We start from the raw sequence: 20,992 nt of genomic DNA on the forward strand, positions 1-20,992 counted from the left end.
ATGACATATCAGACAACATAGGTATGACAGTCTCTGGTGAGGTGTCTAAACACCATCTACTCAGGTATTATGGAATCAGTTTTGGTTATTTAGGGCTTTAGATGTATGCATGGTGTCTGGGCTCTGCCTGACTAAATAGCCTCTCAACCCTTGACCTTCTTGGCTGATTTGTACTAGCCAGGGTAGAGATGACCAAATGGGTCTAGACTGAGGTGAGTGTGTCTTTGCCACTCTTGAAGAGGTGATAGTGCATATACCCCTCCCCAAACCCCTCTTGACCCAGAGGTTTGTGAACTCTGCTATGCAATTATCAATGCAATTGGATAGCAGTGGATGATTGTGACCATCCAATTCTAGATGCTCTTTGAGGAATTGAATTAGTGAAACGCATCTGGACTGCAGATAGAATTGGCCTTGCTTCTCCCTCCCTCCATCTATGAAACTTTCTCCCTTTGGAGATATGGCTGGCACCGACTTTGATGTGCTTTCCATACTAGCTGAATCTGTATTTAGTTGGTCAGGCATAATATTGTTGAAAAGTAAAATTTGAATTGCTCTGCTTACTTTTGCCTTTGGCATCTTCACGCACTGGTGTGTGTCCGGGGGACATTTGCCCCAAAGGAAATGCAGACCTTCAGCTGAAAAATGTTTCCCACCCCTGGATTTAGGAGAATTAGGTCACTTCCTGTCTTTCACTGGTTCTCAGCCAAATATTGCTCTAAAAAGCAGTCTTGTTGCTTCAGCCAATATCCAGTAGATGGTTGTAGTGTACCACAGAAACCCCCTTTTAATCAGAAAATTGCAGAGGTGTTGTATGTCTCAGGTTAGCCTTGGTCTGTATGCCTTATACATATTGTAGGTAAAAGGTAAAGGTAAAGGACCCCTGGACGGTTAAGTCAAAGGCGACTTTGGGGTTGTGGTGCTGTCTTGCTTTCAGGCCGAGGGAGCTGGCATTTGTCCATAGACAGCCTTCTGGGTCATGCTGCCAGTATGACTAAACTGCTTCTGATGCAATGGGACACCGTGACGGAAACCAGAGCGCACAGAAATGCCATTTACCTTTCTGCCTCAGCGGTACCTATTTATCTACTTGCACTGGCATGCTATCGAAATGCTAGGTTGGCAGAAGCTGGGACAGAACAATGGGAGCTTACGCCATCACACAGATTTGAATGTCCAATGTTTTGATCGGCAAGCCCAAGAGGCTCAGGGATTTAGATCACAGCGCCACCCAGCTCTTCATACACACTCATGTCTAGTAACTGATATCTCAAAATCTGCATTTTGTTTTCTATATAGACATTTAACACAGAACCCCACAAAATCAGAAAGAAGACACAGCCACGTTAGCCTCTTAACACTGATGCAAGAGCCATCCTGATCTCCTGGCATTCAAAAATACAGAATGGTGCCAGCTTTCCTCAAACACCCTACTAGCAAACTATCAATGGCTTGTCCTCAGAATGACTGCATAAATATAGCTCGTACCAGGCACCTCCAGGATAGTCACAATGCTTAGCACATTAATGCTGAAATGTCTCAGCACAGTTTGTTTCAAGCAAACTTTTACTAAGCTGAAAGACAGTACATGCCAATATACTTTCTTAAGGGTGTTTTTACAACTGACACTTATATCAGTATACTTCCACCTCTGTAAAAATTACACATCCTAAACTAAAATGCATTCTTAACATCATGCTACCCTTAATTATTTTCCCCTGGAAAAGACCCTGATGTTGGGAAAGATGGAGGGCACAAGGAGAATGAGACGGCAGAGGACGAGATGGCCGGACAATGTTCTTGAAGCTACAAACATGAGTTTGACCAAACTGCGGGAGGCAGTAGAAGACAGGAGTGCCTGGCGTGCTATGGTCCATGGGGTCACGAAGAGTCGGACACGACTAAACGACTAAACGACAACAACCCCTAATTATGTCAATTCCACTGAAATAGTTTTGAGGATGAGGGTGCAGTATATTTGAAACAGTGCTTTCCATAGATGCTGTTTTCATATTCTTCAGCCTCCTATTGCCAACCTATTTGTCTCCTTCAAATCTGAACCCTAAGGACCACATTATTAATGGCTCTTGTTTGTCAAGGAACAAGCAAAGGATGGGACAAATTCTAAATATTATTTTGTCGCGTTCCCTCCCTCCCGCTTCTCCATGACGAACACCTCCACAACTCCTGCTCCCAGAAATATATCGTGGTGTCCCCCCTTTTTTGAAATCCCGCTTTCGGTGTACTGTAGTTAAAATCCCTGCTCGGGAGACTTTCGTCGGAGCCTGCGCGGAGCGGACGCTGAGGGGCAGAGGCGAGCTGCGTTTCAGCTGCCGCAGCTTTCTACTCGACTATGGCCGCGCTTTGTGTCTCGCTACAGAGGTTTGGGCTTTAACTGCCGAAAGCGAGCCGCCGAGGCTTCACTTCTCACTGATGTTTCATTCAGTCGCCCGCTGACCTGATAAAAGCGGTTGTGGAAAGCAGCGCCACACGCAAAGAGAGATTTTATATACATGCATGCATGCATGGCCCCTTTCTGGCATCCTCACAAAAACTAAGTGAAGATTCCCCAGGAAGCCCCCTCTTCCCTCCGCCCCTCTCGCTCTCCTCACTACAATAAAGACAACATGGCGGACCAGCGGCGTCCCCCCGGTTAAAACTCCCCTCTCTCTGTCTCTCACAAATCAGTAACAGGCACTCCAGTCGCCGGAGGGAGCTTATATAGCCTTTCTGGGAGGGAGGCGGGGGAGGGGCGAGTGGGAGGGGTGGGGGTGGGGAACGGCGATCGAACCAATCCATTTTTCATTCCGTGTTGTTAGCGCGCTCGCGCTTACCAGGTCCCGCCCTCTTTCTCCCTTCTCCACCATCCCCCTCAAAAAATAAAAAATGCCTCCCGGCTTGCTGGCTCCTCCTCACTACCAACAATACTTTCTTGTCACCGAACCGGCCTGGCCGGCTGTGTGCCCGCGGCGGTCCTCTCCCTCCGTTCCTCCCTCTCCCCAGGTGCGTTTTGTGGTAAATACCGGTAGGACCGCGAGAGCGCACCCCCCCCCAAATCACGCGCCTCCCTTGGCAAGCGCGCGCCGTGAACAACAGTGTGGCGGCGGCGCTTATTGTTGTAGCTCCTCCCCCCTCGAGGGGGGGCGGGGCGGCCCTGTCCGGCAGGCTCGCGGCGGCTGCGGCGCCGCCCCTTTACCTCCCTCCCCTCGGTAACTTGGCTCCCTTTTATCGGGCTCGCCTCGCGCTGGAGAGTTTATTGGTGCCGGAGCCGCAGCGCGGGGAGCAACGGAGCGCGCGGGGGGCGGGGGAGGCGGCGGCCGCCGCGAGGGGGGTTTGCCCCGCCGGCTGGTGGGGCCGGCCGGCCAGTGGGTCGGTCGCCGGCGGCGGTGACGGACGATGCTCCGGCTGGTGTCGCTGAAGTTGGGGCGCCTCTACCGCTACGTGAAGCTGGCGGTGCTGGGCGTCCTGGCGGCGGCGCTGGCCCTCAACTCGCCTTCGCTGCTGGCCTCGCTGCAGCGCAACGAGCTGGCCGAGCGGCGCTTCCTGCAGTTGAACAAGTGCCCGGCCTGCTGGGGCACGAGCTGGTGCCGCAAGTTCCTCAACGGGCAGCTGCGCCTGGAGAGCTGGGGCCGCCTGCGCCTGCTCGACTTCCTCAACGTCAAGAACGTGTACTTCGCGCGCTACGGAGAGCCCCGCGAGGGCAGCCGCCGCGTCGTCCTCAAGCGCCTGGGCTCCGCGCGCGAGCTCGCCGACATCGACGCCAAGATCTGCCGGCGCGCCACCGGCAGGGGACGCTGCGACTTGCTCCAGGCCCTGCACGCCACCGAGTTCGCCAGCATCAACGGCGACGTGCGCCTCCTCACCCCCGACGTCGTGGAGGGCTGGTCGGACCTGGTGCACTGCCCCTCGCAGCGCCTCCTCGACCGCCTCGTTCGCCGCTACGCCGAGACCAAGGACTCGGGCAGCTTCCTGCTCCGCAACCTCAAGGACTCGGAGCGGATGCAGCTCCTCATCACTCTCGCCTTCAACCCGGAGCCCCTCGTGCTGCAGGTAAGAAGGCGACGCCGGCGCCTCCTCTCCCTTCCCCATCCTCGCTAGACCGCGTGGCCCCGCCGTATAAGCGGGATCGCACGATGCGCGTCTCTTAGCGCTGCGCACTAGATCGCTGGGACGGTGCCTGCTTAGTGTTAGCGTGTAAACCTCCTTTTTCTGGATCAGTCCAGCACTGTGTCTATCCCACGATCTCTAGAGATGGAGACCACTTCCTGCCTGTGCGCTGCCACTGCAGGTCCTGCCTAAAAATAAATTTGGGTCTGAATCCTTTCTGAAGCACTTGCACGGAGAGAGATTGTTGAACAAAGTCCTATAAGTACATTTAGGAGACTGACACGTGTATTGTGTCCCAAGCTTCAGCAGACTTGTTAAGGTGCCAGAGGGGTCTTTGTTGGTTTTAAAGCTGCGGATACTGTCTCCCACTGAAGTCTCTTTCTTCGTTGTATGGTTTTAGAGCATTAGCTGACATGCAGGAATGCTTGTACAGTAAGTGTGAAGTACTTACAATAGAATTTGTACGTTTTTTTATTTAAAAATGCTTTCAGGTGTTGCTGTTTTCAAATTTCCTTCGTGTAGCTTAAGCAAATACTAGATACAAAATAGATTTGCATTCCTGTACAACCAGCCATACAAAATCAGCTGAAATTGGACAGTTGAGCTCATTGTGGATTGGGCTGTGTAGTGCAGGGGTCAGCAAACTTTTTCAGCAGGGGGCCGGTCCACTGTCCCTCAGACCTTGGGGGGGGGCAAACTATATTTTGAAATAAATATGAACGAATTCCTATGCCCCACAAATAACCCAGAGATGCATTTTAAATAAAAGGACACATTATACTCATGTAAAAACATGCTGATTCCCAGACCATCCACGGGCCGGATTTAGAAGGTGATTGGGCCGCATCTGCCCCCCCCCCGGGCCTTAGTTTGGGGACCCCTGGTGTAGTATGTGGCTCCTTAAACCCTTTTCTAGGACTGCCAGTAGCCATGAGAACAGAGGAAAGCAAACATCCAGGCACTAACAGCTGGGGTCCTCAGTTGTCTGCAAAAACTAGTCAGGACTTTCCCTGAAAACATTTACAACCAAAGTAAAGCCCAAAGCTGCAGTGGAATAAGTTTAAATGTTTCAGAATAAGTGTCACTGAAATCAGTGGGACTTAACTCAAAAACTAATCATGCGTATGATACGAGTTCAATGTTTTTTGAAATTAATTTTAGTAACTGAGCATACACAACAGCTGCTTATTGTCTTCTTTGGGTGCTATTAGAGGAATAGCAAAATTGTTATTTCTTTCCCTGTTGTAGGTTAATCTATATACTTCTAAAATTCAACCATAAAAGTAGGGGTGCCTGTATTCATAAAGGTGTACATATGGTGCTACATTTTACATTCTGTTCTTTTGCTCATTTTTTTGTAACTTTTGTATCAACCTCTGTTTTTACTTTGTCTCATTGTGTAGGTGATAGTGGCAAGCAAGTATCTATATCTTGTTTCTTTAATTTTTAAAAAGGTCTTCCTCCTTTTGGTGAATTTCTTTCTAGTCATCATTATTGAAATTGCTGTTTGTCAGAATGAAGACTTGTTGGCACTGTAATGAAAGTCAACACACTCACTGCTTTCAGTAATTTTAACCTTGCATTCATGTCAATAATGTTTTTTAGACCATTAAATGTAAAAATCTGTTGATAATTTTTAACCAGTTTGATTAATTTTATTTCAGATTTTCTCTAGGTATTTATCAGAACAATGTTATGAGAACAGTGCCATATTAAAAATTTGGATGGCTTGGTTAAGAAAAAGGATGTTTTTATTTAATAGCCAACAGTAAAAGAAACTTGGACCTGGCATTGTAGCCTAACAATCTGGGACATGTTAGTATATTTATGCCATCTCTATGCCAGCTCACATGTTAATGGTATAATTTTTTCATGAAGGTATATTCTAGCTGAACAGGTTATCTTAAGCCCAAATATTGGTATGATGTTGCATCATAAATACAGGTGCCTTCCTCAAGCACCTTCTAAGTGCCTTCCATGAGCAATGTAATGTTTGCATAAAATAAGTAATCTTGAATTACACAGCTCTTATCTTTGCTACAAAAAATAAGAGTTCCCAGCCCTGTTGGCAAATATCAATAAATATGCTAAAGGAACAGTTGAGTTGCCTCCACAAACTAGAATGGTTGTCAAAGAAGTATCAAGTAGACTGCTGGAACAGCTGGTGCTCTCTTGAACTGTTTAGTGACTTGGTATGTACCAGCTGGTGTATGCCTTTAAAGTTTCTTAAAGGAGAGCCATTAACTTGAAATCTAGACTGTTTCCCCCCAAAGATAACTGACATGAAGGTTTTGTCTACTATGGCTTCAGTTGCAGCTTTCTGTGTAAAGTGGTTTGTCTATGCTTTTTCTCTGTTAGAGTTACACATGGCTTCTGTTCATGGATAATAAATTAAATTGATAAAGCATATTTGTAGGTGAAGATAACGTTTAATATAAATACAGTTTAAAGAGGAGTGGCATTTCAGGTCCTTCACTAAACAGAACGGCATAAAAATTTTCTGCGCCACTTAGAATATATTTTGCTGAGAAACTACCGGTAATGAAACTCTGCATATAAAACAGAACAACATAGATCATGCTACAGTTGGTGTGCATATAATTACTGGATACAAAGTGCTCTACAATTTGTAAACAGCTCTGTAAGATACCTAGACTAAGATGTAATCACTTACTGAGTCTACATACTGAACTTTATTTGGTGGAAATTCACTGTGAGTCTCCCCTTTGGAACATGTAATTCTCTTTCTGTAGCACAACTCTGGTTTGTAAGGAGGTTAAACATGAATTAAAAGATGTACACATCTTGGACATTAGGCATCCAACCCATAATTGATGAAGTAATGTCATATGTCAGTGACTAAATTATATAATTTGGTGAAATCTCTCACAGTTAGCTCAAGCTCCCGGAAGTCCATGAGTAAAAGTTTCATTTAATCATTGCTTGCTTTAAAAGGAGTATGAGACCCATGTTGGGAAAAATATTGCCGGGGGGTGGGGGGGGGGTGACTAGTTGACTCTCATGGTTCCTTCCAACTCGACAGTTCCGTGATTCTAAAATTACAACTAATATGTATTGGTCACTAGGTGCCAATTATAATACTAGCAGTACAATCCTATGCATGTATAAGTCTTATTGACTTCAGTGGAATTGTTTTAGGTAGACATGTAGGATTGCAGTCCAATATACATAAGTAATAAGTAATAGCTCTTCCATTAGCCCTTTTCGTGTGTGGATTGTAAGAACAGGTTTTCTATTCTGTCACCAATTATGTGCAATATCAGTTAAGATATTCATTTAATTAATGTCCAAATTATGACTCAGCAGTTCTTGTAGCTCATAGTTCTCTTCCAACCACCACTGCAAAAAGTCCAGTTGCTTTCAAATATTTCCAGGGTTCACTTCTGATCTGCTGAAATCCTGCTAAAATTACATAGTGTAGTTCATTTAAAGACCCATTGCTTGTCAAATAAACATACTTTTAATAGGTGTGTAAGTTGGCACTGTTTGCATTACAAGAGCTAGGTAATGTTAATGACTTTCTGTTGTACAGATACTTATTAGTATTGTTTAAATAATGTAACTGGCACTGATAAAAAGCTAGGGTAAAAATCTTGATAAGAAGAGAATCTTGAAGAGAATGCCGATGATTAAGGAGCAGGTTGAATGTGATTCACATGTTAGATACAGTATTGTGATCAGACTAAATGATGCATGACTGGGCGCTAAATAGAAGGTTGATCTTTGATTTTATAATGGGAAATGTGTCTCGAATAATCCACTAAACTGTAGTGATTCTTGGATTATAAGACTTTTTATCAGAGATTGGAAGCTTAGTTTGAAGCCTATTTGGAGTATGGATTACTTGTAAAGTGGCAGTACTTATGAAATGCACATTGCCACAACAGACAGCCTTTATTTTAGCTAGTTTTGAGATTATTTAAGCTTGACCTACATTTGAAGAGATTGTCAAGGCCAGAGGAAAAGCTTTATTACAGAAACATCTTTTAACAGCGTGTCTCATCTATATCCCCAAGTGTTGTGATAGAAGCTCAGTGCTCTACTTAATTTTACTAATCTGTGTACCTAAATACATTTCATATTTATATCACTAAACAGTATACACTTCTGTGGGTAAAACAGCCTGCTATGGGGGGGGGGGGAGTTTAAGGGAGGAATTTGCTGGGTATTCCAATCTAAATGATCAATGACTCACAAGCATCTGCAGCAAGAATCTGTAATAAATATTCTGTGATCTATTATAGCTAGGAATCCAAAACTGACATAAAAATACAGTACTGCTACTATATAGGATTGTAAGTATTTGCCTAAAATTGGACAGGTTTTCTATAAAAAAAATTTGTCCTTCTATTTGCTGTATTTTTACCTTGTTCTTAGCAGTCATTCTTCATCTGATTGTGTCCTGTCACAGTGGAAAAGTAATTATGATTTCTTGCTTGAGAGCTGTGAATTTGGTTGTCTAGCAAGACAATGCAGGTGTTTTTGACTGAGATTTAAATTTCCAAAATGAATTTAAATAGCATAACTGCCACAAGTGCCTTGGAGTACATTTTTAATTTTAAGTTCCTTTCCTTTGACCTTTGGCTTGTTATTTTTATTGTTTATAATACTCTTGTTCCTGATTTTTCATATTTTAAATATGAGATGTTTCTAGATATGACTAGGCATGGGCTTGCAATTACACCTGATTAGGTAATATGTAAGCGTAGCTGTCTCTTTCATGATAGTGAGTAATAAATTACTATGATGCTGTTGTAGAACTTAATTTCAAGATTGTAACACTGCAAAGTGTGTTCTACAAGGATGCTTGTTTTAAGGTCAGATCAACTTTAGTATTGAGCAAGTGTACAACTAGTCAAGCAGGGTGGATTGATTTGAATCAGCAGTTTAAGAGCTTTGAGCCCGTGGGCCTGATTAGGATCTGCCAGGTCTTTGAATTTGGCCCCAAAGGTCAAACTTTTGCCTGCTCCCATTACAGTTGTACCTTGGTTCTCAGACGCCTTGTGAGTCGAACATTTTTGCTCCCTAATGCCGCAAACCTGGAAGTTAGTGTTCCGGTTTGGGAACTTTTTTGGAAGCCGAACGTCTGATGTGACTTCCACAGCTTTCGATTGAGTGCAGGAAGCTCCTGCAGCCAATCGGAAGCCGTGCCTTGGTTTTTGAACATTTTCAGGAGTCGAACGGACTTCCAGAATGGATTCTGTTTGAGAACAAAGGTACGACTATACTTTAACTGTGAATCACACAATGTCAAATGATTGACAATTAGGCAGCCCTGCTCAGCTGTCAATGTGACCCTATGGCTGCATCCATTTTTGCATCCCTGATTAATTAATTAATCAAACAAATTAATCAAATACCGCAACTGATACAACTATTTTGTAATATAGGTATATCCTAAACAGAAGCATATGCTAACTAATTGATATAAATGCAATCATATATTTTATTTACTACCTAGGGAGTAAGCTAAATCCTTTGCTTGCTCAATCTGAGCACTGAAGAAAGAAGCCAGGAAAGAGAGAAGTGCAATCTCCTGAGCAGTATGCAGCAGCACCCTGCTTGTTCAGGCAGTTGGCATTACATTGAAGTTAAGAGGCCATGCAGATGATTTGCTGGGTGATCCTCGTGAAATGCAGTATGCTGCCTCTTAGAGCAGGCTTCCTTAAACTCGGCCCTCCAGATGTTTTTGGCCTACAACTCCCATGATCCCTAGCTAGCAGGACCAGTGGTCAGGGATGTTGTGAATTGTAGTCTCAAAACATCTGGAGGGCCGAGTTTGAGGAGGCCTGTCTTAGAGCTTGAATTTGGTTACCACTCCCTGCTGCTAGGATGCCCATAATAATGCATTACTTGTGCCATATTTACAGAGGTTGATGCCGACAGGATGATCTGAACATGACATTAATTTCTTTGGATATAAAAACAATCTTACCAGTCTAGTTAAAAAAAAAAAGGCTAGTAACTTTTGTAAGCTTATTTACAAGGCTGCCTATACAATGTGACATTTCAGAATACCTATTTGCACCAGAATTGTGTGATTATGCAAACCAAGAAATCTGTGCGTCCCAGCTATATGCTTGCTTGTTTAGTTGGCAAACCTTACTTGCCTTCAGGAATCATTCAAATGCAACAGATATAAGCTAAATGTCATCAGAACTGTTATTAATGTGAGCTGTGAGCTCTATGCAGATGCCGACTTCTTCCAAGAGAGTTTTCCATTAAAGGTGGAATGTAGTTTTCCTCTGCTCAACACATGTTAAAGTCCCATTCTTGTTAGTTGTTCTTGCCACCTGGCTGAACTGAGCAAAAAAGATTAGGCCTCTGTGGCTTTCTGTGGCCATGCAAAGAATGACAATGTTCATTTCGCTGTACTACAAAAGTATGTGGCTAATATAAACTCGGCACTAATTCAAAACCCAGGAAATTCCTGGGTGGTTCACCCAGAGCTCCCAGAGCCAAACTGCCAAGCTGCTCTTTGGCATCTCAATTTGTTGCTGGGATTTGTTGCACTTACAATTAAGGAGATGTCGCTAGTGCTGAGTATGCAAGATATTTGGCCTACTGCTGCTATTTAATACAATAAACAGAAGAACAATGTGAAACGTACATGTGCTTGCTTGTCCTACTGATGAGTAATTTTAAATATGGTTGCTTCTGAGTTAGCAGAGCAGCTGTAGTGTGCATCTAGTTGTTTGGATCTTTCGTCAAATATATATATATATATAGCAGGCAATGCAAGGACAATATGCTTATATTAATATTAGTGTGCTATGGTAATGCCTGAATATGGTAAATTGTCTGTGAATAATACCAGTATTTGGCAAGTGGCAATCAACTGTGATCAGCATTGACTTAGCAAGTTGGAAGCTTGCAGTAGCTTGCTAAGTAGCACAGCGAATCTACAACTGATCAAAGTTAGAGTAAAGTAGATTTTAGACCTACCAAGTGGCTGAATGCAAATAATGGTGTGCTAACACCTGGTATGTTTTATATTCACTTCCTGTGGTAGAACAATTGTACAGCAGTATTGTACAGAACAAAGGGACGCAGGTGGTGCTGTGGGTTAAACCACAGAGCCTAGGGCTTGCTGATCAGAAGGTCGGCGGTTCGAATCCCCGCGATGGGGTGAGCTCCTGTTGCTCGGTCCCAGCTCCTGCCAACCTAGCAGTTCAAAAGCACATCAAAGTGCAAGTAGATAAATAGCGGGAAGGTAAACGGCATTTCCGTGTGCTGCTCTGGTTCACCAGAAGCGGCTTTGTCATGCTGGCCACATGACCTGGAAGCTGTACTTGGCCAATAATGTGAGATGAGCACCGCAACCCCAGACTGGACCGAATGGTCAGGGATCCCTTTACCTTTATTGTACAGAACACAGTTAGCTTTGTGTGAATAATTTGGAATTATAAATTGAAAGCAACTCTGAAGTAAAGGGAGTAGGGAGCACGCCATCCAGGCAACTGCCACCTATTGAGCACATCTGAATCATAGAAGTACTTCGTTTCTTTGCTAGACCTCTGGGACATACAAAAAATGAGACACAGCACCAAGCATCTGGGGACTTTTTGTGAACATCTGAAGAACAGAGCTCTTGATGTGAGAGGACAATGGTGGGGGAGCCTTTTAATAGGTTACACCAGGGTTAACCTCCAGATGTTGCAGAACTTCAGCTCCATCATCCCTGATCACCAACTATTCTCATGGAGTTTTGTTTTCAAGTAAACTAGTACAGAGCCTCTTGGACACAGTGGGATAAAAACCTATAGAAATTGGAGAGCAAGTGTGGGTGTTTGGTATGTTCACCTAATTGCTTTACTAATATGGCATTTTCATGCAGGTCTTCTAGACAAATTGAAGGACCAAAAGAAGATGCATCATCTGCAAAGTGAAAACAAATACATAGTGACACCATCAGTGTGTGCCAGCAGCTCACCAAATCCCAGGCCTGTTTGAAACAAATGTGTTATTTTGCTGGATTGGTGCAGAATTTATAGATATGCAAGATTATACTGTGCCTGTTCTTTAGCACTGGGTAAAAACCAGACCACTGTGTGTTCTCCACCCCACCCCACCCCACCCCAGTGTTTGGGGAATCAATGAATAATTCCTCATAGGCAATGAACAACACTGCCATCTCAGATAGCTAAATGCTTCTAAACATCACATATTTTTAAGCTGCAAATGTATTTGTGGTTAATATTAATGAAATGCATTTCCCTTTGCAGAGTTTTCCTTCTGATGAGGGCTGGCCGTTTGCAAAGTATTTAGGAGCATGTGGAAGAATGGTGGCTGTAAACTATGTGGGAGAAGAACTCTGGAGCTACTTCAGCGCTTCATGGGAAAAACGAGTGGACCTGGCATGGCAGTTAATGGAAATAGCTGAGCAGCTGACAAATAATGACTTTGAATTTGCACTCTACCTCCTTGATGTCAGCTTTGACAACTTCGCAGTAGGCCCTAGAGATGGGAAGGTCATCATTGTGGATGCTGAAAATGTTTTGGTGGCAGATAAAAGGTTAATCAAGCAAAGTAAGTTGGTTTCTTTTTCACCCCCAAGACTGTTGGTTCTTGTTTTGCATATGAATAGTTTAAGATGTAGGTCAGGCACCCCCCAAACTTCAGCCCTCCAGATGTTTTGGACTACAATTCCCATCTTCCCCAACCACTGGTCCTGTTAGTTAGGGATCATGGGAGTTGTAGGCCAAAACATCTGGAGGGCCACAGTTTGGGGATGCCTGATGTAGGTTTTTTAAAAATGCTTTAGAATTTATCAGTTCGGCTAATGCAGCAGTTAATTATTAAATAACAAATGTAGCAGCTCATATTTGAACATGTTGAAACAAATCCGTTACTACATGGGCACACTGAAGAAACCTGAACTTGAGTTTTGTTCCATCCTGTACAAGACAAAAAGCAAGAGAACAGTTACTCACTTCTGACACGTTTATTTAATACATTTTTAATCCCTGTAGCCTGTGGTCACTTTCACAATATTGCTCTTACCTTTTCTTCATAGTAATATGCATGTACCTAGACAATCTTAGAAACCACACTTTGTCAATTCTCTGAAACATATAATGCTTTGAACAATCCCCATGAGAAGGTTTGCCTTAAGGTTCTTTGTAGTCCCCCCCCCCCTTAAACAGCTAATATTTCACGTGCAAACTTTATTTCATGTTAGTGGTACACTATTTCTGTAAATTGCATTCAGACAGACTATTCAGAACTTGGGGTAGATTTTCATATTCAGGCTTTAGAATCAGGAAATTCTTTGCTTTCTGGGCTTCTTACTGTTTGTTCTTTTTATGCATTTCACAGACAAACCTGAAAACTGGGATGTTTGGTATGAAAGCAAGTTCGATGACTGTGATAAGGAAGCTTGTCTTTCTTTCTCAAAGGAGATTTTGTGCACTCGTGTCACTGTGGACCACAACTACTATGCTATTTGCCAGAACCTTTTATCAAGACATGCCACCTGGCGTGGCACATCTGGAGGTCTTCTTCATGACCCTCCAGCTGAAATTGCCAAAGATGGTCGACTTGAGGCCTTGCTGGATGAGTGTGCCAATCCAAAGAAGCGATATGGTAGATTCCTAGCTGCAAAAGAATTACGCGAATACCTTGGACGACTGAGTAATAATGTGAGCTAGTTCATAGTGGCCAGAAACTTTGATCCTGGGGGAAAGGCACATGGAGAAAATAAGTTATGGACATCAAAGAAAAACTTGCTACTGGTATATGGGGAACGCTCTGCGTAAACAGGCAAGGTTACATATCCCACTGCAACCTGAACTACTTTTGACTGGGTCAGATGACAAGATTGACTCTCATCCATAGGACTTCACATAAATCTGAGACAGTTCCACAATTTTGTGAAACTGCTGACGTAACTTGGAAAGTCAAGTTATATTCGCCTGTTTTAAAGGCTTTTATTTCTGGTGTCATTTCTCTCTCTCCCTCTCCCCCCCTCTCTCTTTCTGCCCCTCCCATGCATACAATTTACTAAACTGATATTTGCATACATACTGATAATCCCTAGGTCTCTCTCATAGTTCTAAAAACTAGTGGGTCTTTGTTTGAATACTGTGCGCTATTTGAGTACAGAATTCCTCTGCTTATTCTAATGTTGAGTTCTCTCCACTGTTTCTTACTGTTTGTATGCCTTATTAAGGATATGCTTATAAAAGCAGTCTTAAATATTGCGTGGACATAACCATTACATTTGAATTCTTTGTAATTCTACTGCGGGTAATGTTTCACAAGATGGTTAACTGTAAAATTCCATCTTTATTCCATTAGGTGAAAATAATTATTCAGCAGGGAATCATGATCTGAGAACTAACAAAGATAGTTGGAAGTTTGGAGTAAAGCAGTACAACTAGTTAAAATGAAGACAAAATACCATTTTGCTAGTATAGTAAATCATAAGCCAAAGAAAATGGTTGTGCGTCTCTAGTCACCTAAATCTGTACTGTAGTGATACTAATCCATTGACTTAGATTTCAGTGGGTTTGTAGATCATTCTTTAGGAGAAACTTTGCTACTAGTTAAAAGCTTAGGAAACTCCACATGTGAATGAGAAAATGCCTAGCAGGCTAGCATTTGTTCTGCATTATTCACAGTTCTGCTGAATTTGCAATGTGATGATGTTTACGGAACTTTCAACCATAGGGTTGGCTATTTAATAGTACTCATGTTTACTGTAGAGGCCTTGCATTGCATTAAGTCTTTCAGTTCAGTCTTGTAATGGTTACCGTGCACCTGAAATTGCTCCCACAGATCGGAACCTGAATGAGAAATTCAATCACTGATAAAGCTTGTTTTCCTTTTCTTTACACATGGTAGCAATTGCAGAGGTTCTCATGATTGGAGTGATGAAATTCAAAAGCCTTCTGGTTCTAGGAAGTACTGACTAGCTACAGTTTTTGTTTTATATTTGCTAAGCAGATTTATATACCGCTTTAACAAAAGATTGCCGAAGCGGTGTACAACATAAAAATACAATATACACTAAAAACTACAAAAACAAAGTATAAAAATAAATCACATTGCTCAATGGTATGTACAGATGGGGGGGGGTCACACTTCAGAAAAAGCATGTGGACAGAAAAGTCTTAAGCAAGTGTCTAAAATTGACAGGCATTTCCATAGTGGAAGTGCTTCAACACTGAACTCTGTGCTTCTGGTGTTTTTAGAGCTGACCTCAGGAGCAAGAGGCACTATTGAGTGCTTTTCTTATGACAGCAGTGACTGGGGTGGAATAAGAGGGGTTTCCACATTCTGAGAACTATCAGTGTTGAGAAATTCATCTGGACAGATGGAGCAAAACAGTAGAAAAGGGATGATGAAACTATTCTGTTTCAAAACTCTGAAAGCATGCTGATTATCCCAGAAAGTTTGAAATGATTTTTTTCAAATGTCATTTTTATTTGGTCTGCGTAGTCCTAACATACAGCTGCTCATTTTCAAATTGTGTTTCAACAATGTAAATTTATTCCAGTTTTGTTATTGGGCTGTTCTCTGCTGGAATAATTCTTCTTGCTTCGGGATCCCCTTTCACCTTTGATATTATGGCACAACCCCATAGCACATTAGGCATGTTCAAGTCCTACAGAAGTGATTTAGATTTAATTCTGTTTATATCCCATTTACTTCAGAAAGCATAATTTTGGCTGGTTTTTTCCCTGGATTCTTTTGCCTGTAGTCACATAGCATTTATGTTGGCTTTATTTTGATTCAATTTGCGAGCAAAACCTAAATGTGAGACTAAACACTAGCCTGCCATGGAAAGCCTTTTATTCACAATATTAATTTAATACCCACAATTTCTGATGAATGAGATGGATGATTGCTGTAGGCTTTAAACAACACAACAAACAATCAAACCACTGCCAGCTATTGAGGCAGTTCAACTGCCAAATGTTCCTTGTGAGGTTGGGGTTGGAGTCCATATTCCCCCTTGGAAAATGTGCTCATGAAGCAGGATTCCAATGACAAAAGGAGTCCACAATTCTCAGTCTACAGGGAAAACACCTATGTGGAAAGCAATAAGTTTCCTTCAATTTGCACCTATCAAGTATTTATTGTACAAGGACAATTTATATTTTTAGTCATTGCCCACGAATAATGGTGAAATATTTTTTGAATGAGATGTTTGGGGTTTGTATGTGCATAAAAATTGTCTTTTGTACTGTAAGTTACTGTTTAATTTGATTATCAAAACTGTCTCCTGTGCCTTTATACTTAAGGTTGTTTTTACAACTTCTCTTGACTATTAATAAAAAAGTACTTTAAGAAAATTTTCTTGACCATGTTTAAACGAACACACTTTTTGATACCACAGCTCTATCAGCAGCTATTAGTCCCCGATGGCTAAATGAAGCCCCTATATTCTGAGGCAGTATGTCACTGATTCCTACTAGTTTGGGGGAAGGCATAAGGGCTGCTGCCTGTTTGCTCCTTTGGGGGGTTGAAGAACACATGAGCCGAGTTTGCTGGATGAGGACAAGGGCCCATCTAATCCAGCAGGTTGTTAAGTGGCCAACCAAATTCCTATGAGAAAGTTGCAAGCTTCCATTGGCATCAGACTCTGGCCACTTTAGGACATGGGATAGTTGAATGGGCTGCTCTTTTTATGATTTGTAGGTTGAATATCTTATTGATTTGAATAACTTTAGTTACTGTAGGATGGGGCAACACTGGGGTGTGTGTGCAGGGACCTCAGTATTATGGTGGTACTGCATCTATTGATCATCGATAGGACTAATTCTGTTTCACAAAATATTTCTCTATGGCCTGCTTCTATTTGTAAGGATTCAGTATAACTGAGAATTGCAAGGTACTGGGGGATTGCTTAAGCAGAAGATGGCTATTCTGACAATTTCTCAGAAATCCATATTCCTTGAGAGTTAACACACACCTGTTCATAATCTACACGATGCAAAAGAATGGCCAAAATACTTGTTTGCCTTTTGTCGATGTGCTATTAGTGTTTCAGTTAGGACAAATTTGTCTTGATCTATTGAAGTGGGGTCAGTGTTTTACTGAGTTAGAAAATATATATCTTTTGGATGTCGTCAAGATGGCCAGATACACCCTGCCAAATGAGTGTGTGATTTTGAGGTTTATGATTCAGTTTTGAAATTGCCCTAGTATTTGTGGCTTCAGAAAGTGGAAAAAACATTAAGCCCAAACCCTTTACAATTTTCTATATTTGATTTTAGGAGAAAAGCATGCAAAAAGTTTTGACGTGCACTCTAGGCCACATGTTGAAATGTCCTAGAAGTCATAAGCTAACTAGTTCACCAAATGCTTCCTTATTAGCTGAAGGTCTGTCTGATGGTCTTGAAACCAGCTATTGCTTTTTCTAGCTATTTCTCACTTCATTTTTTGGCAAAAGGTTTGCTAGCCCCTGCAGCTGCTCAGTCTCATAGAACAATGCTGATTGCAATCAATTATAGGAGTTTGACTCCTCTGCATGTTATATTCAGGATGAATGGCAGTTGTGGAATAGTCACCTAAAAGAGAAACATGTTCTTAACATCAAGGCAGACTATGATCATTGCTTTACATGACCTAACCTTTTACTTATGTCTCATTCTCTACACACCCACAAAAATGCATCAAAGCCAAAACCATAATTAGATGTGGGTTGAGAACTGGCATTATGCAAGGAACATTTTAGCATAGTACTGTACAAGTATTTTGAAAACAAAAGTTGTTGGGAAAACTAGAGAGTTCTCTAACAATGCCTGCCTTTTTTTGCACCAGCACTAAAGTCTACTAAGTACCGCAATGAGCTATAGGCCAACTGGCAGACGTACTTCGGATTCTTTACTCTGGAAGAACTATGGAAATAACATTCTATCTTCTTGTGCTGACAGTTTGCCTTTAAGCCCAAGCCCTTAGAATATGGGGTCCACTTCTTAATCTTTTCACCCCTCCCTCAAATTTGTCTATTTTTTAGGATAGAAAATGGTGGACACGCCTTGGTGTGACTACTCATTATTTTAGGACACAGCCCAGCTGTGGATAATATATTTTGACCTGACATGTTAATAGCATATTTAGACCTCATTCTTTAAAAACAAACAAACCCCAAAACAAAAAAACACCCATGCCTGCATCAAACCTGGCACTGTGGTGGGTTAAAATATTGTATCTGTACCATTTTCCTGCTGAAAATTGCTCCTAAAGCTGCTCCTTGCTACAAGAGGCATATTTTGAAGGGGGGTTAATTGGGAAGGGAAATTATTTAGAATAAAAGGGTTAAATCTCCCATCTGGATCAGGGCAACTTTTATTCCTGAGTTTTAAAATCTTGTCAACTTAAATTAGAAAATTGGGGTTTGGAACCTCCTCCCGCCCCCATCAAGGGTCACATCATCTTTGAGAAGAATCTTGGGGGATTAGGCATATTGGTGGTGGGTGAAGCAAGATATAAAAGTACTATGGAATAAAGACCGCTCTACTACTTTGTTTTCGGACAGATGGGGGAAGGAAAGCCATAATAAAGTAGGGCTGCCATATGTCCAAGTTTCTCCAGACATTACCAGGATTTCAAAGGCAGAAATGACATCCAGGGGGAATTTCTAAAATGTGGTGCTTTGTCCTGGATCTTAAGCAAGTCAATAGAAAAATCACATTTTTCGTGTGTTTTTGTAAAATAAAAGCTCAACAACCTTGGGGTTTGTCCAATAAAAGCCCAACATCTTTCAAGTTTTCCTTTAAAAAAGCTCAACAGTTTTTTGGGTTTCCTGTCTCTTACTTTTTGAAATATGGCAATGCTACATAAAGTCAGATAAGGGTTTCTCTTTTTTTAAAGCAACAAGCTTGTAATACAGTACTTCCAATTGTTTTAAAAATTTCAGAGGGATAAACATGTTTCAATGCCAGTAGTACATGTGAAAAAAGTCTAGGGGTCTTGGCAGACAACAGTGTTAAATGCCAAGAACAAGAAGTAAACTAATAGGAAGGAAAGAACTCTGATAGGATTCTGAAATGGGACAAGCCAGGTGTACCACATTTTATATGTGTGCAGCTAGTCATTCCTGCCTAAGTGTTGTTGTTGTTGTTTAGTCGTTTAGTCGTGTCCGACTCTTCGTGACCCCATGGACCATAGCACGCCAGGCACTCCTGTCTTCCACTGCCTCCCACAGTTTGGTCAAACTCATGTTCATAGCTTCGAGAACACTGTCCAACCATCTCATCCTCTGTCGTCCCCTTCTCCTAGTGCCCTCAATCTTTCCCAACATCAGGGTCTTTTCCCGGGAGTCTTCTCTTCTCATGAGGTGGCCAAAGTATTGGAGCCTCAGCTTCATGATCTGTCCTTCCAGTGAGCACTCAGGGCTGATTTCCTTCAGAATGGATAGGTTTGTTCTTCTTGCAGTCCATGGGACTCTCAAGAGTCTCCTCCAGCACCATAATTCAAAAGCATCAATTCTTCGGCGATCAGCCTTCTTTATGGTCCAGCTCTCACTTCCATACATCACTACTGGGAAAACCATAGCTTTAACTATACGGACCTTTGTTGGCAAGGTGATGTCTCTGCTTTTTAAGATGCTGTCTAGGTTTGTCATTGCTTTTCTCCCAAGAAGCAGGCGTCTTTTAATTTCGTGACTGCTGTCACCATCTGCAGTGATCAAGGAGCTCAAGAAAGTAAAATCTCTCACTGCCTCCATTTCTTCCCCTTCTATTTGCCAGGAGGTGATGGGACCAGTGGCCATGATCTTGGTTTTTTTGATGTTGAGCTTCAGACCATATTTTGCGCTCTCCTCTTTCACCCTCATTAAAAGGTTATTTAATTCCTCCTCGTTTTCTGCCATCAAGGTTGTGTCATCTGCATATCTGAGGTTGTTGATATTTCTTCCGGCAATCTTAATTCCGTCTTGGGATTCATCTAGTTCAGCCTTTCGCATGATGAATTCTGCATATAAGTTAAATAAGCAGGGAGACAATATACAACCTTGTCGTACTCCTTTCCCAATTTTGAACCAATCAGTTGTTCCATATCCAGTTCTAACTGTAGCTTCTTGTCCCACATAGAGATTTCTCAGGAGACAGATGAGGTGATCAGGCACTCCCATTTCTTTAAGAACTTGCCATAGTTTGCTGTGGTCGACACAGTCAAAGGCTTTTGCATAGTCAATGAAGCAGAAGTAGACGTTTTTCTGGAACTCTCTAGCTTTCTCCATAATCCAGCGCATGTTTGTGCCTAAGTGTAGAACTCAACATTTTGTTTCAGCCCAGTTCCCCAATCTGTTAAGGTCATCTTGAATCCCGATTCTGCCTTCTGTGGCATTAGCTATTTGATCGATATGCTATTCCATTATAGTAATATCAAACTTCAATTGCTGGAGGAAATTGCACCTTCTTAAATGCTGCCATTTAGATAATAACATAGTTCTTTTTGCTCCTCATCTCAACACATTACACAGCAACAAACCTGGGCTTGCCACTGTGTACACATTGAACAAGGAACCATGGCCCAAGCCCAGCTGCCGACCAAACCTATCTGTATAATATGTGTGTTTTTGAGTACTCATTTTGTCAGTTATGTTCACGCCTTACATTTTTAGTTTTGCACCTAGGAATGTAATGTTTGACACCAAAGGACCAGATTTCGTATTACATTAATAGTGTGTTGAAACATGCTTAAGACCAGCTTCCAAAACTAGAAAGAGGAAAAATGCACATATAATTACCAACAGTTCCACATCTAAAAATAAAATATTATAATAAAATCAGCTGGAATTATGCCCTAAAGACTTGTTGAAAGAGCCAAAACTTTGTGACTGCTGATTGATGTTTTCATGCTATGCTTCTTTTGCTGCAGTTACAATGTGGAACAGAGATGTTACGTCCAG

The 20,992-nt window shown here is 42.1% G+C and overlaps 1 protein-coding gene across 1 annotated transcript; it reads left to right on the forward strand.

Annotated features, from left to right (window-relative positions):
* Positions 1–3,297: 3,297 nt before the first annotated feature.
* DIPK2A (divergent protein kinase domain 2A) lies at positions 3,298–16,427 on the forward strand. Its single transcript, XM_035133301.3, has 3 exons — positions 3,298–4,050; positions 12,354–12,657; positions 13,447–16,427. Exons 1-3 carry the CDS (start codon positions 3,397–3,399, stop codon positions 13,776–13,778), a joined length of 1,290 nt encoding a protein of 429 aa, XP_034989192.1. The 5' UTR covers positions 3,298–3,396; the 3' UTR covers positions 13,779–16,427.
* Positions 16,428–20,992: the final 4,565 nt, after the last annotated feature.

Source organism: Zootoca vivipara, chromosome 5 (genome assembly GCF_965207765.1).
Source record: "Zootoca vivipara chromosome 5, rZooViv2.hap1.1, whole genome shotgun sequence".
In the NCBI taxonomy this organism is placed as follows: Eukaryota; Metazoa; Chordata; class Lepidosauria; order Squamata; family Lacertidae; genus Zootoca; species Zootoca vivipara.

Excerpts from the sequence above, each read along its gene's own strand:
- DIPK2A (XM_035133301.3), top strand. The coding sequence starts at position 3,397 with ATGCTCCGGCTGGTGTCGCTGAAGTTGGGGCGCCTCTACCGCTACGTG. Across the intron at positions 4,051-12,353 it reads CGGAGCCCCTCGTGCTGCAG|AGTTTTCCTTCTGATGAGGG; the intron begins GTAAGAAGGCGA and ends TTCCCTTTGCAG. Across the intron at positions 12,658-13,446 it reads TAAAAGGTTAATCAAGCAAA|ACAAACCTGAAAACTGGGAT; the intron begins GTAAGTTGGTTT and ends TGCATTTCACAG.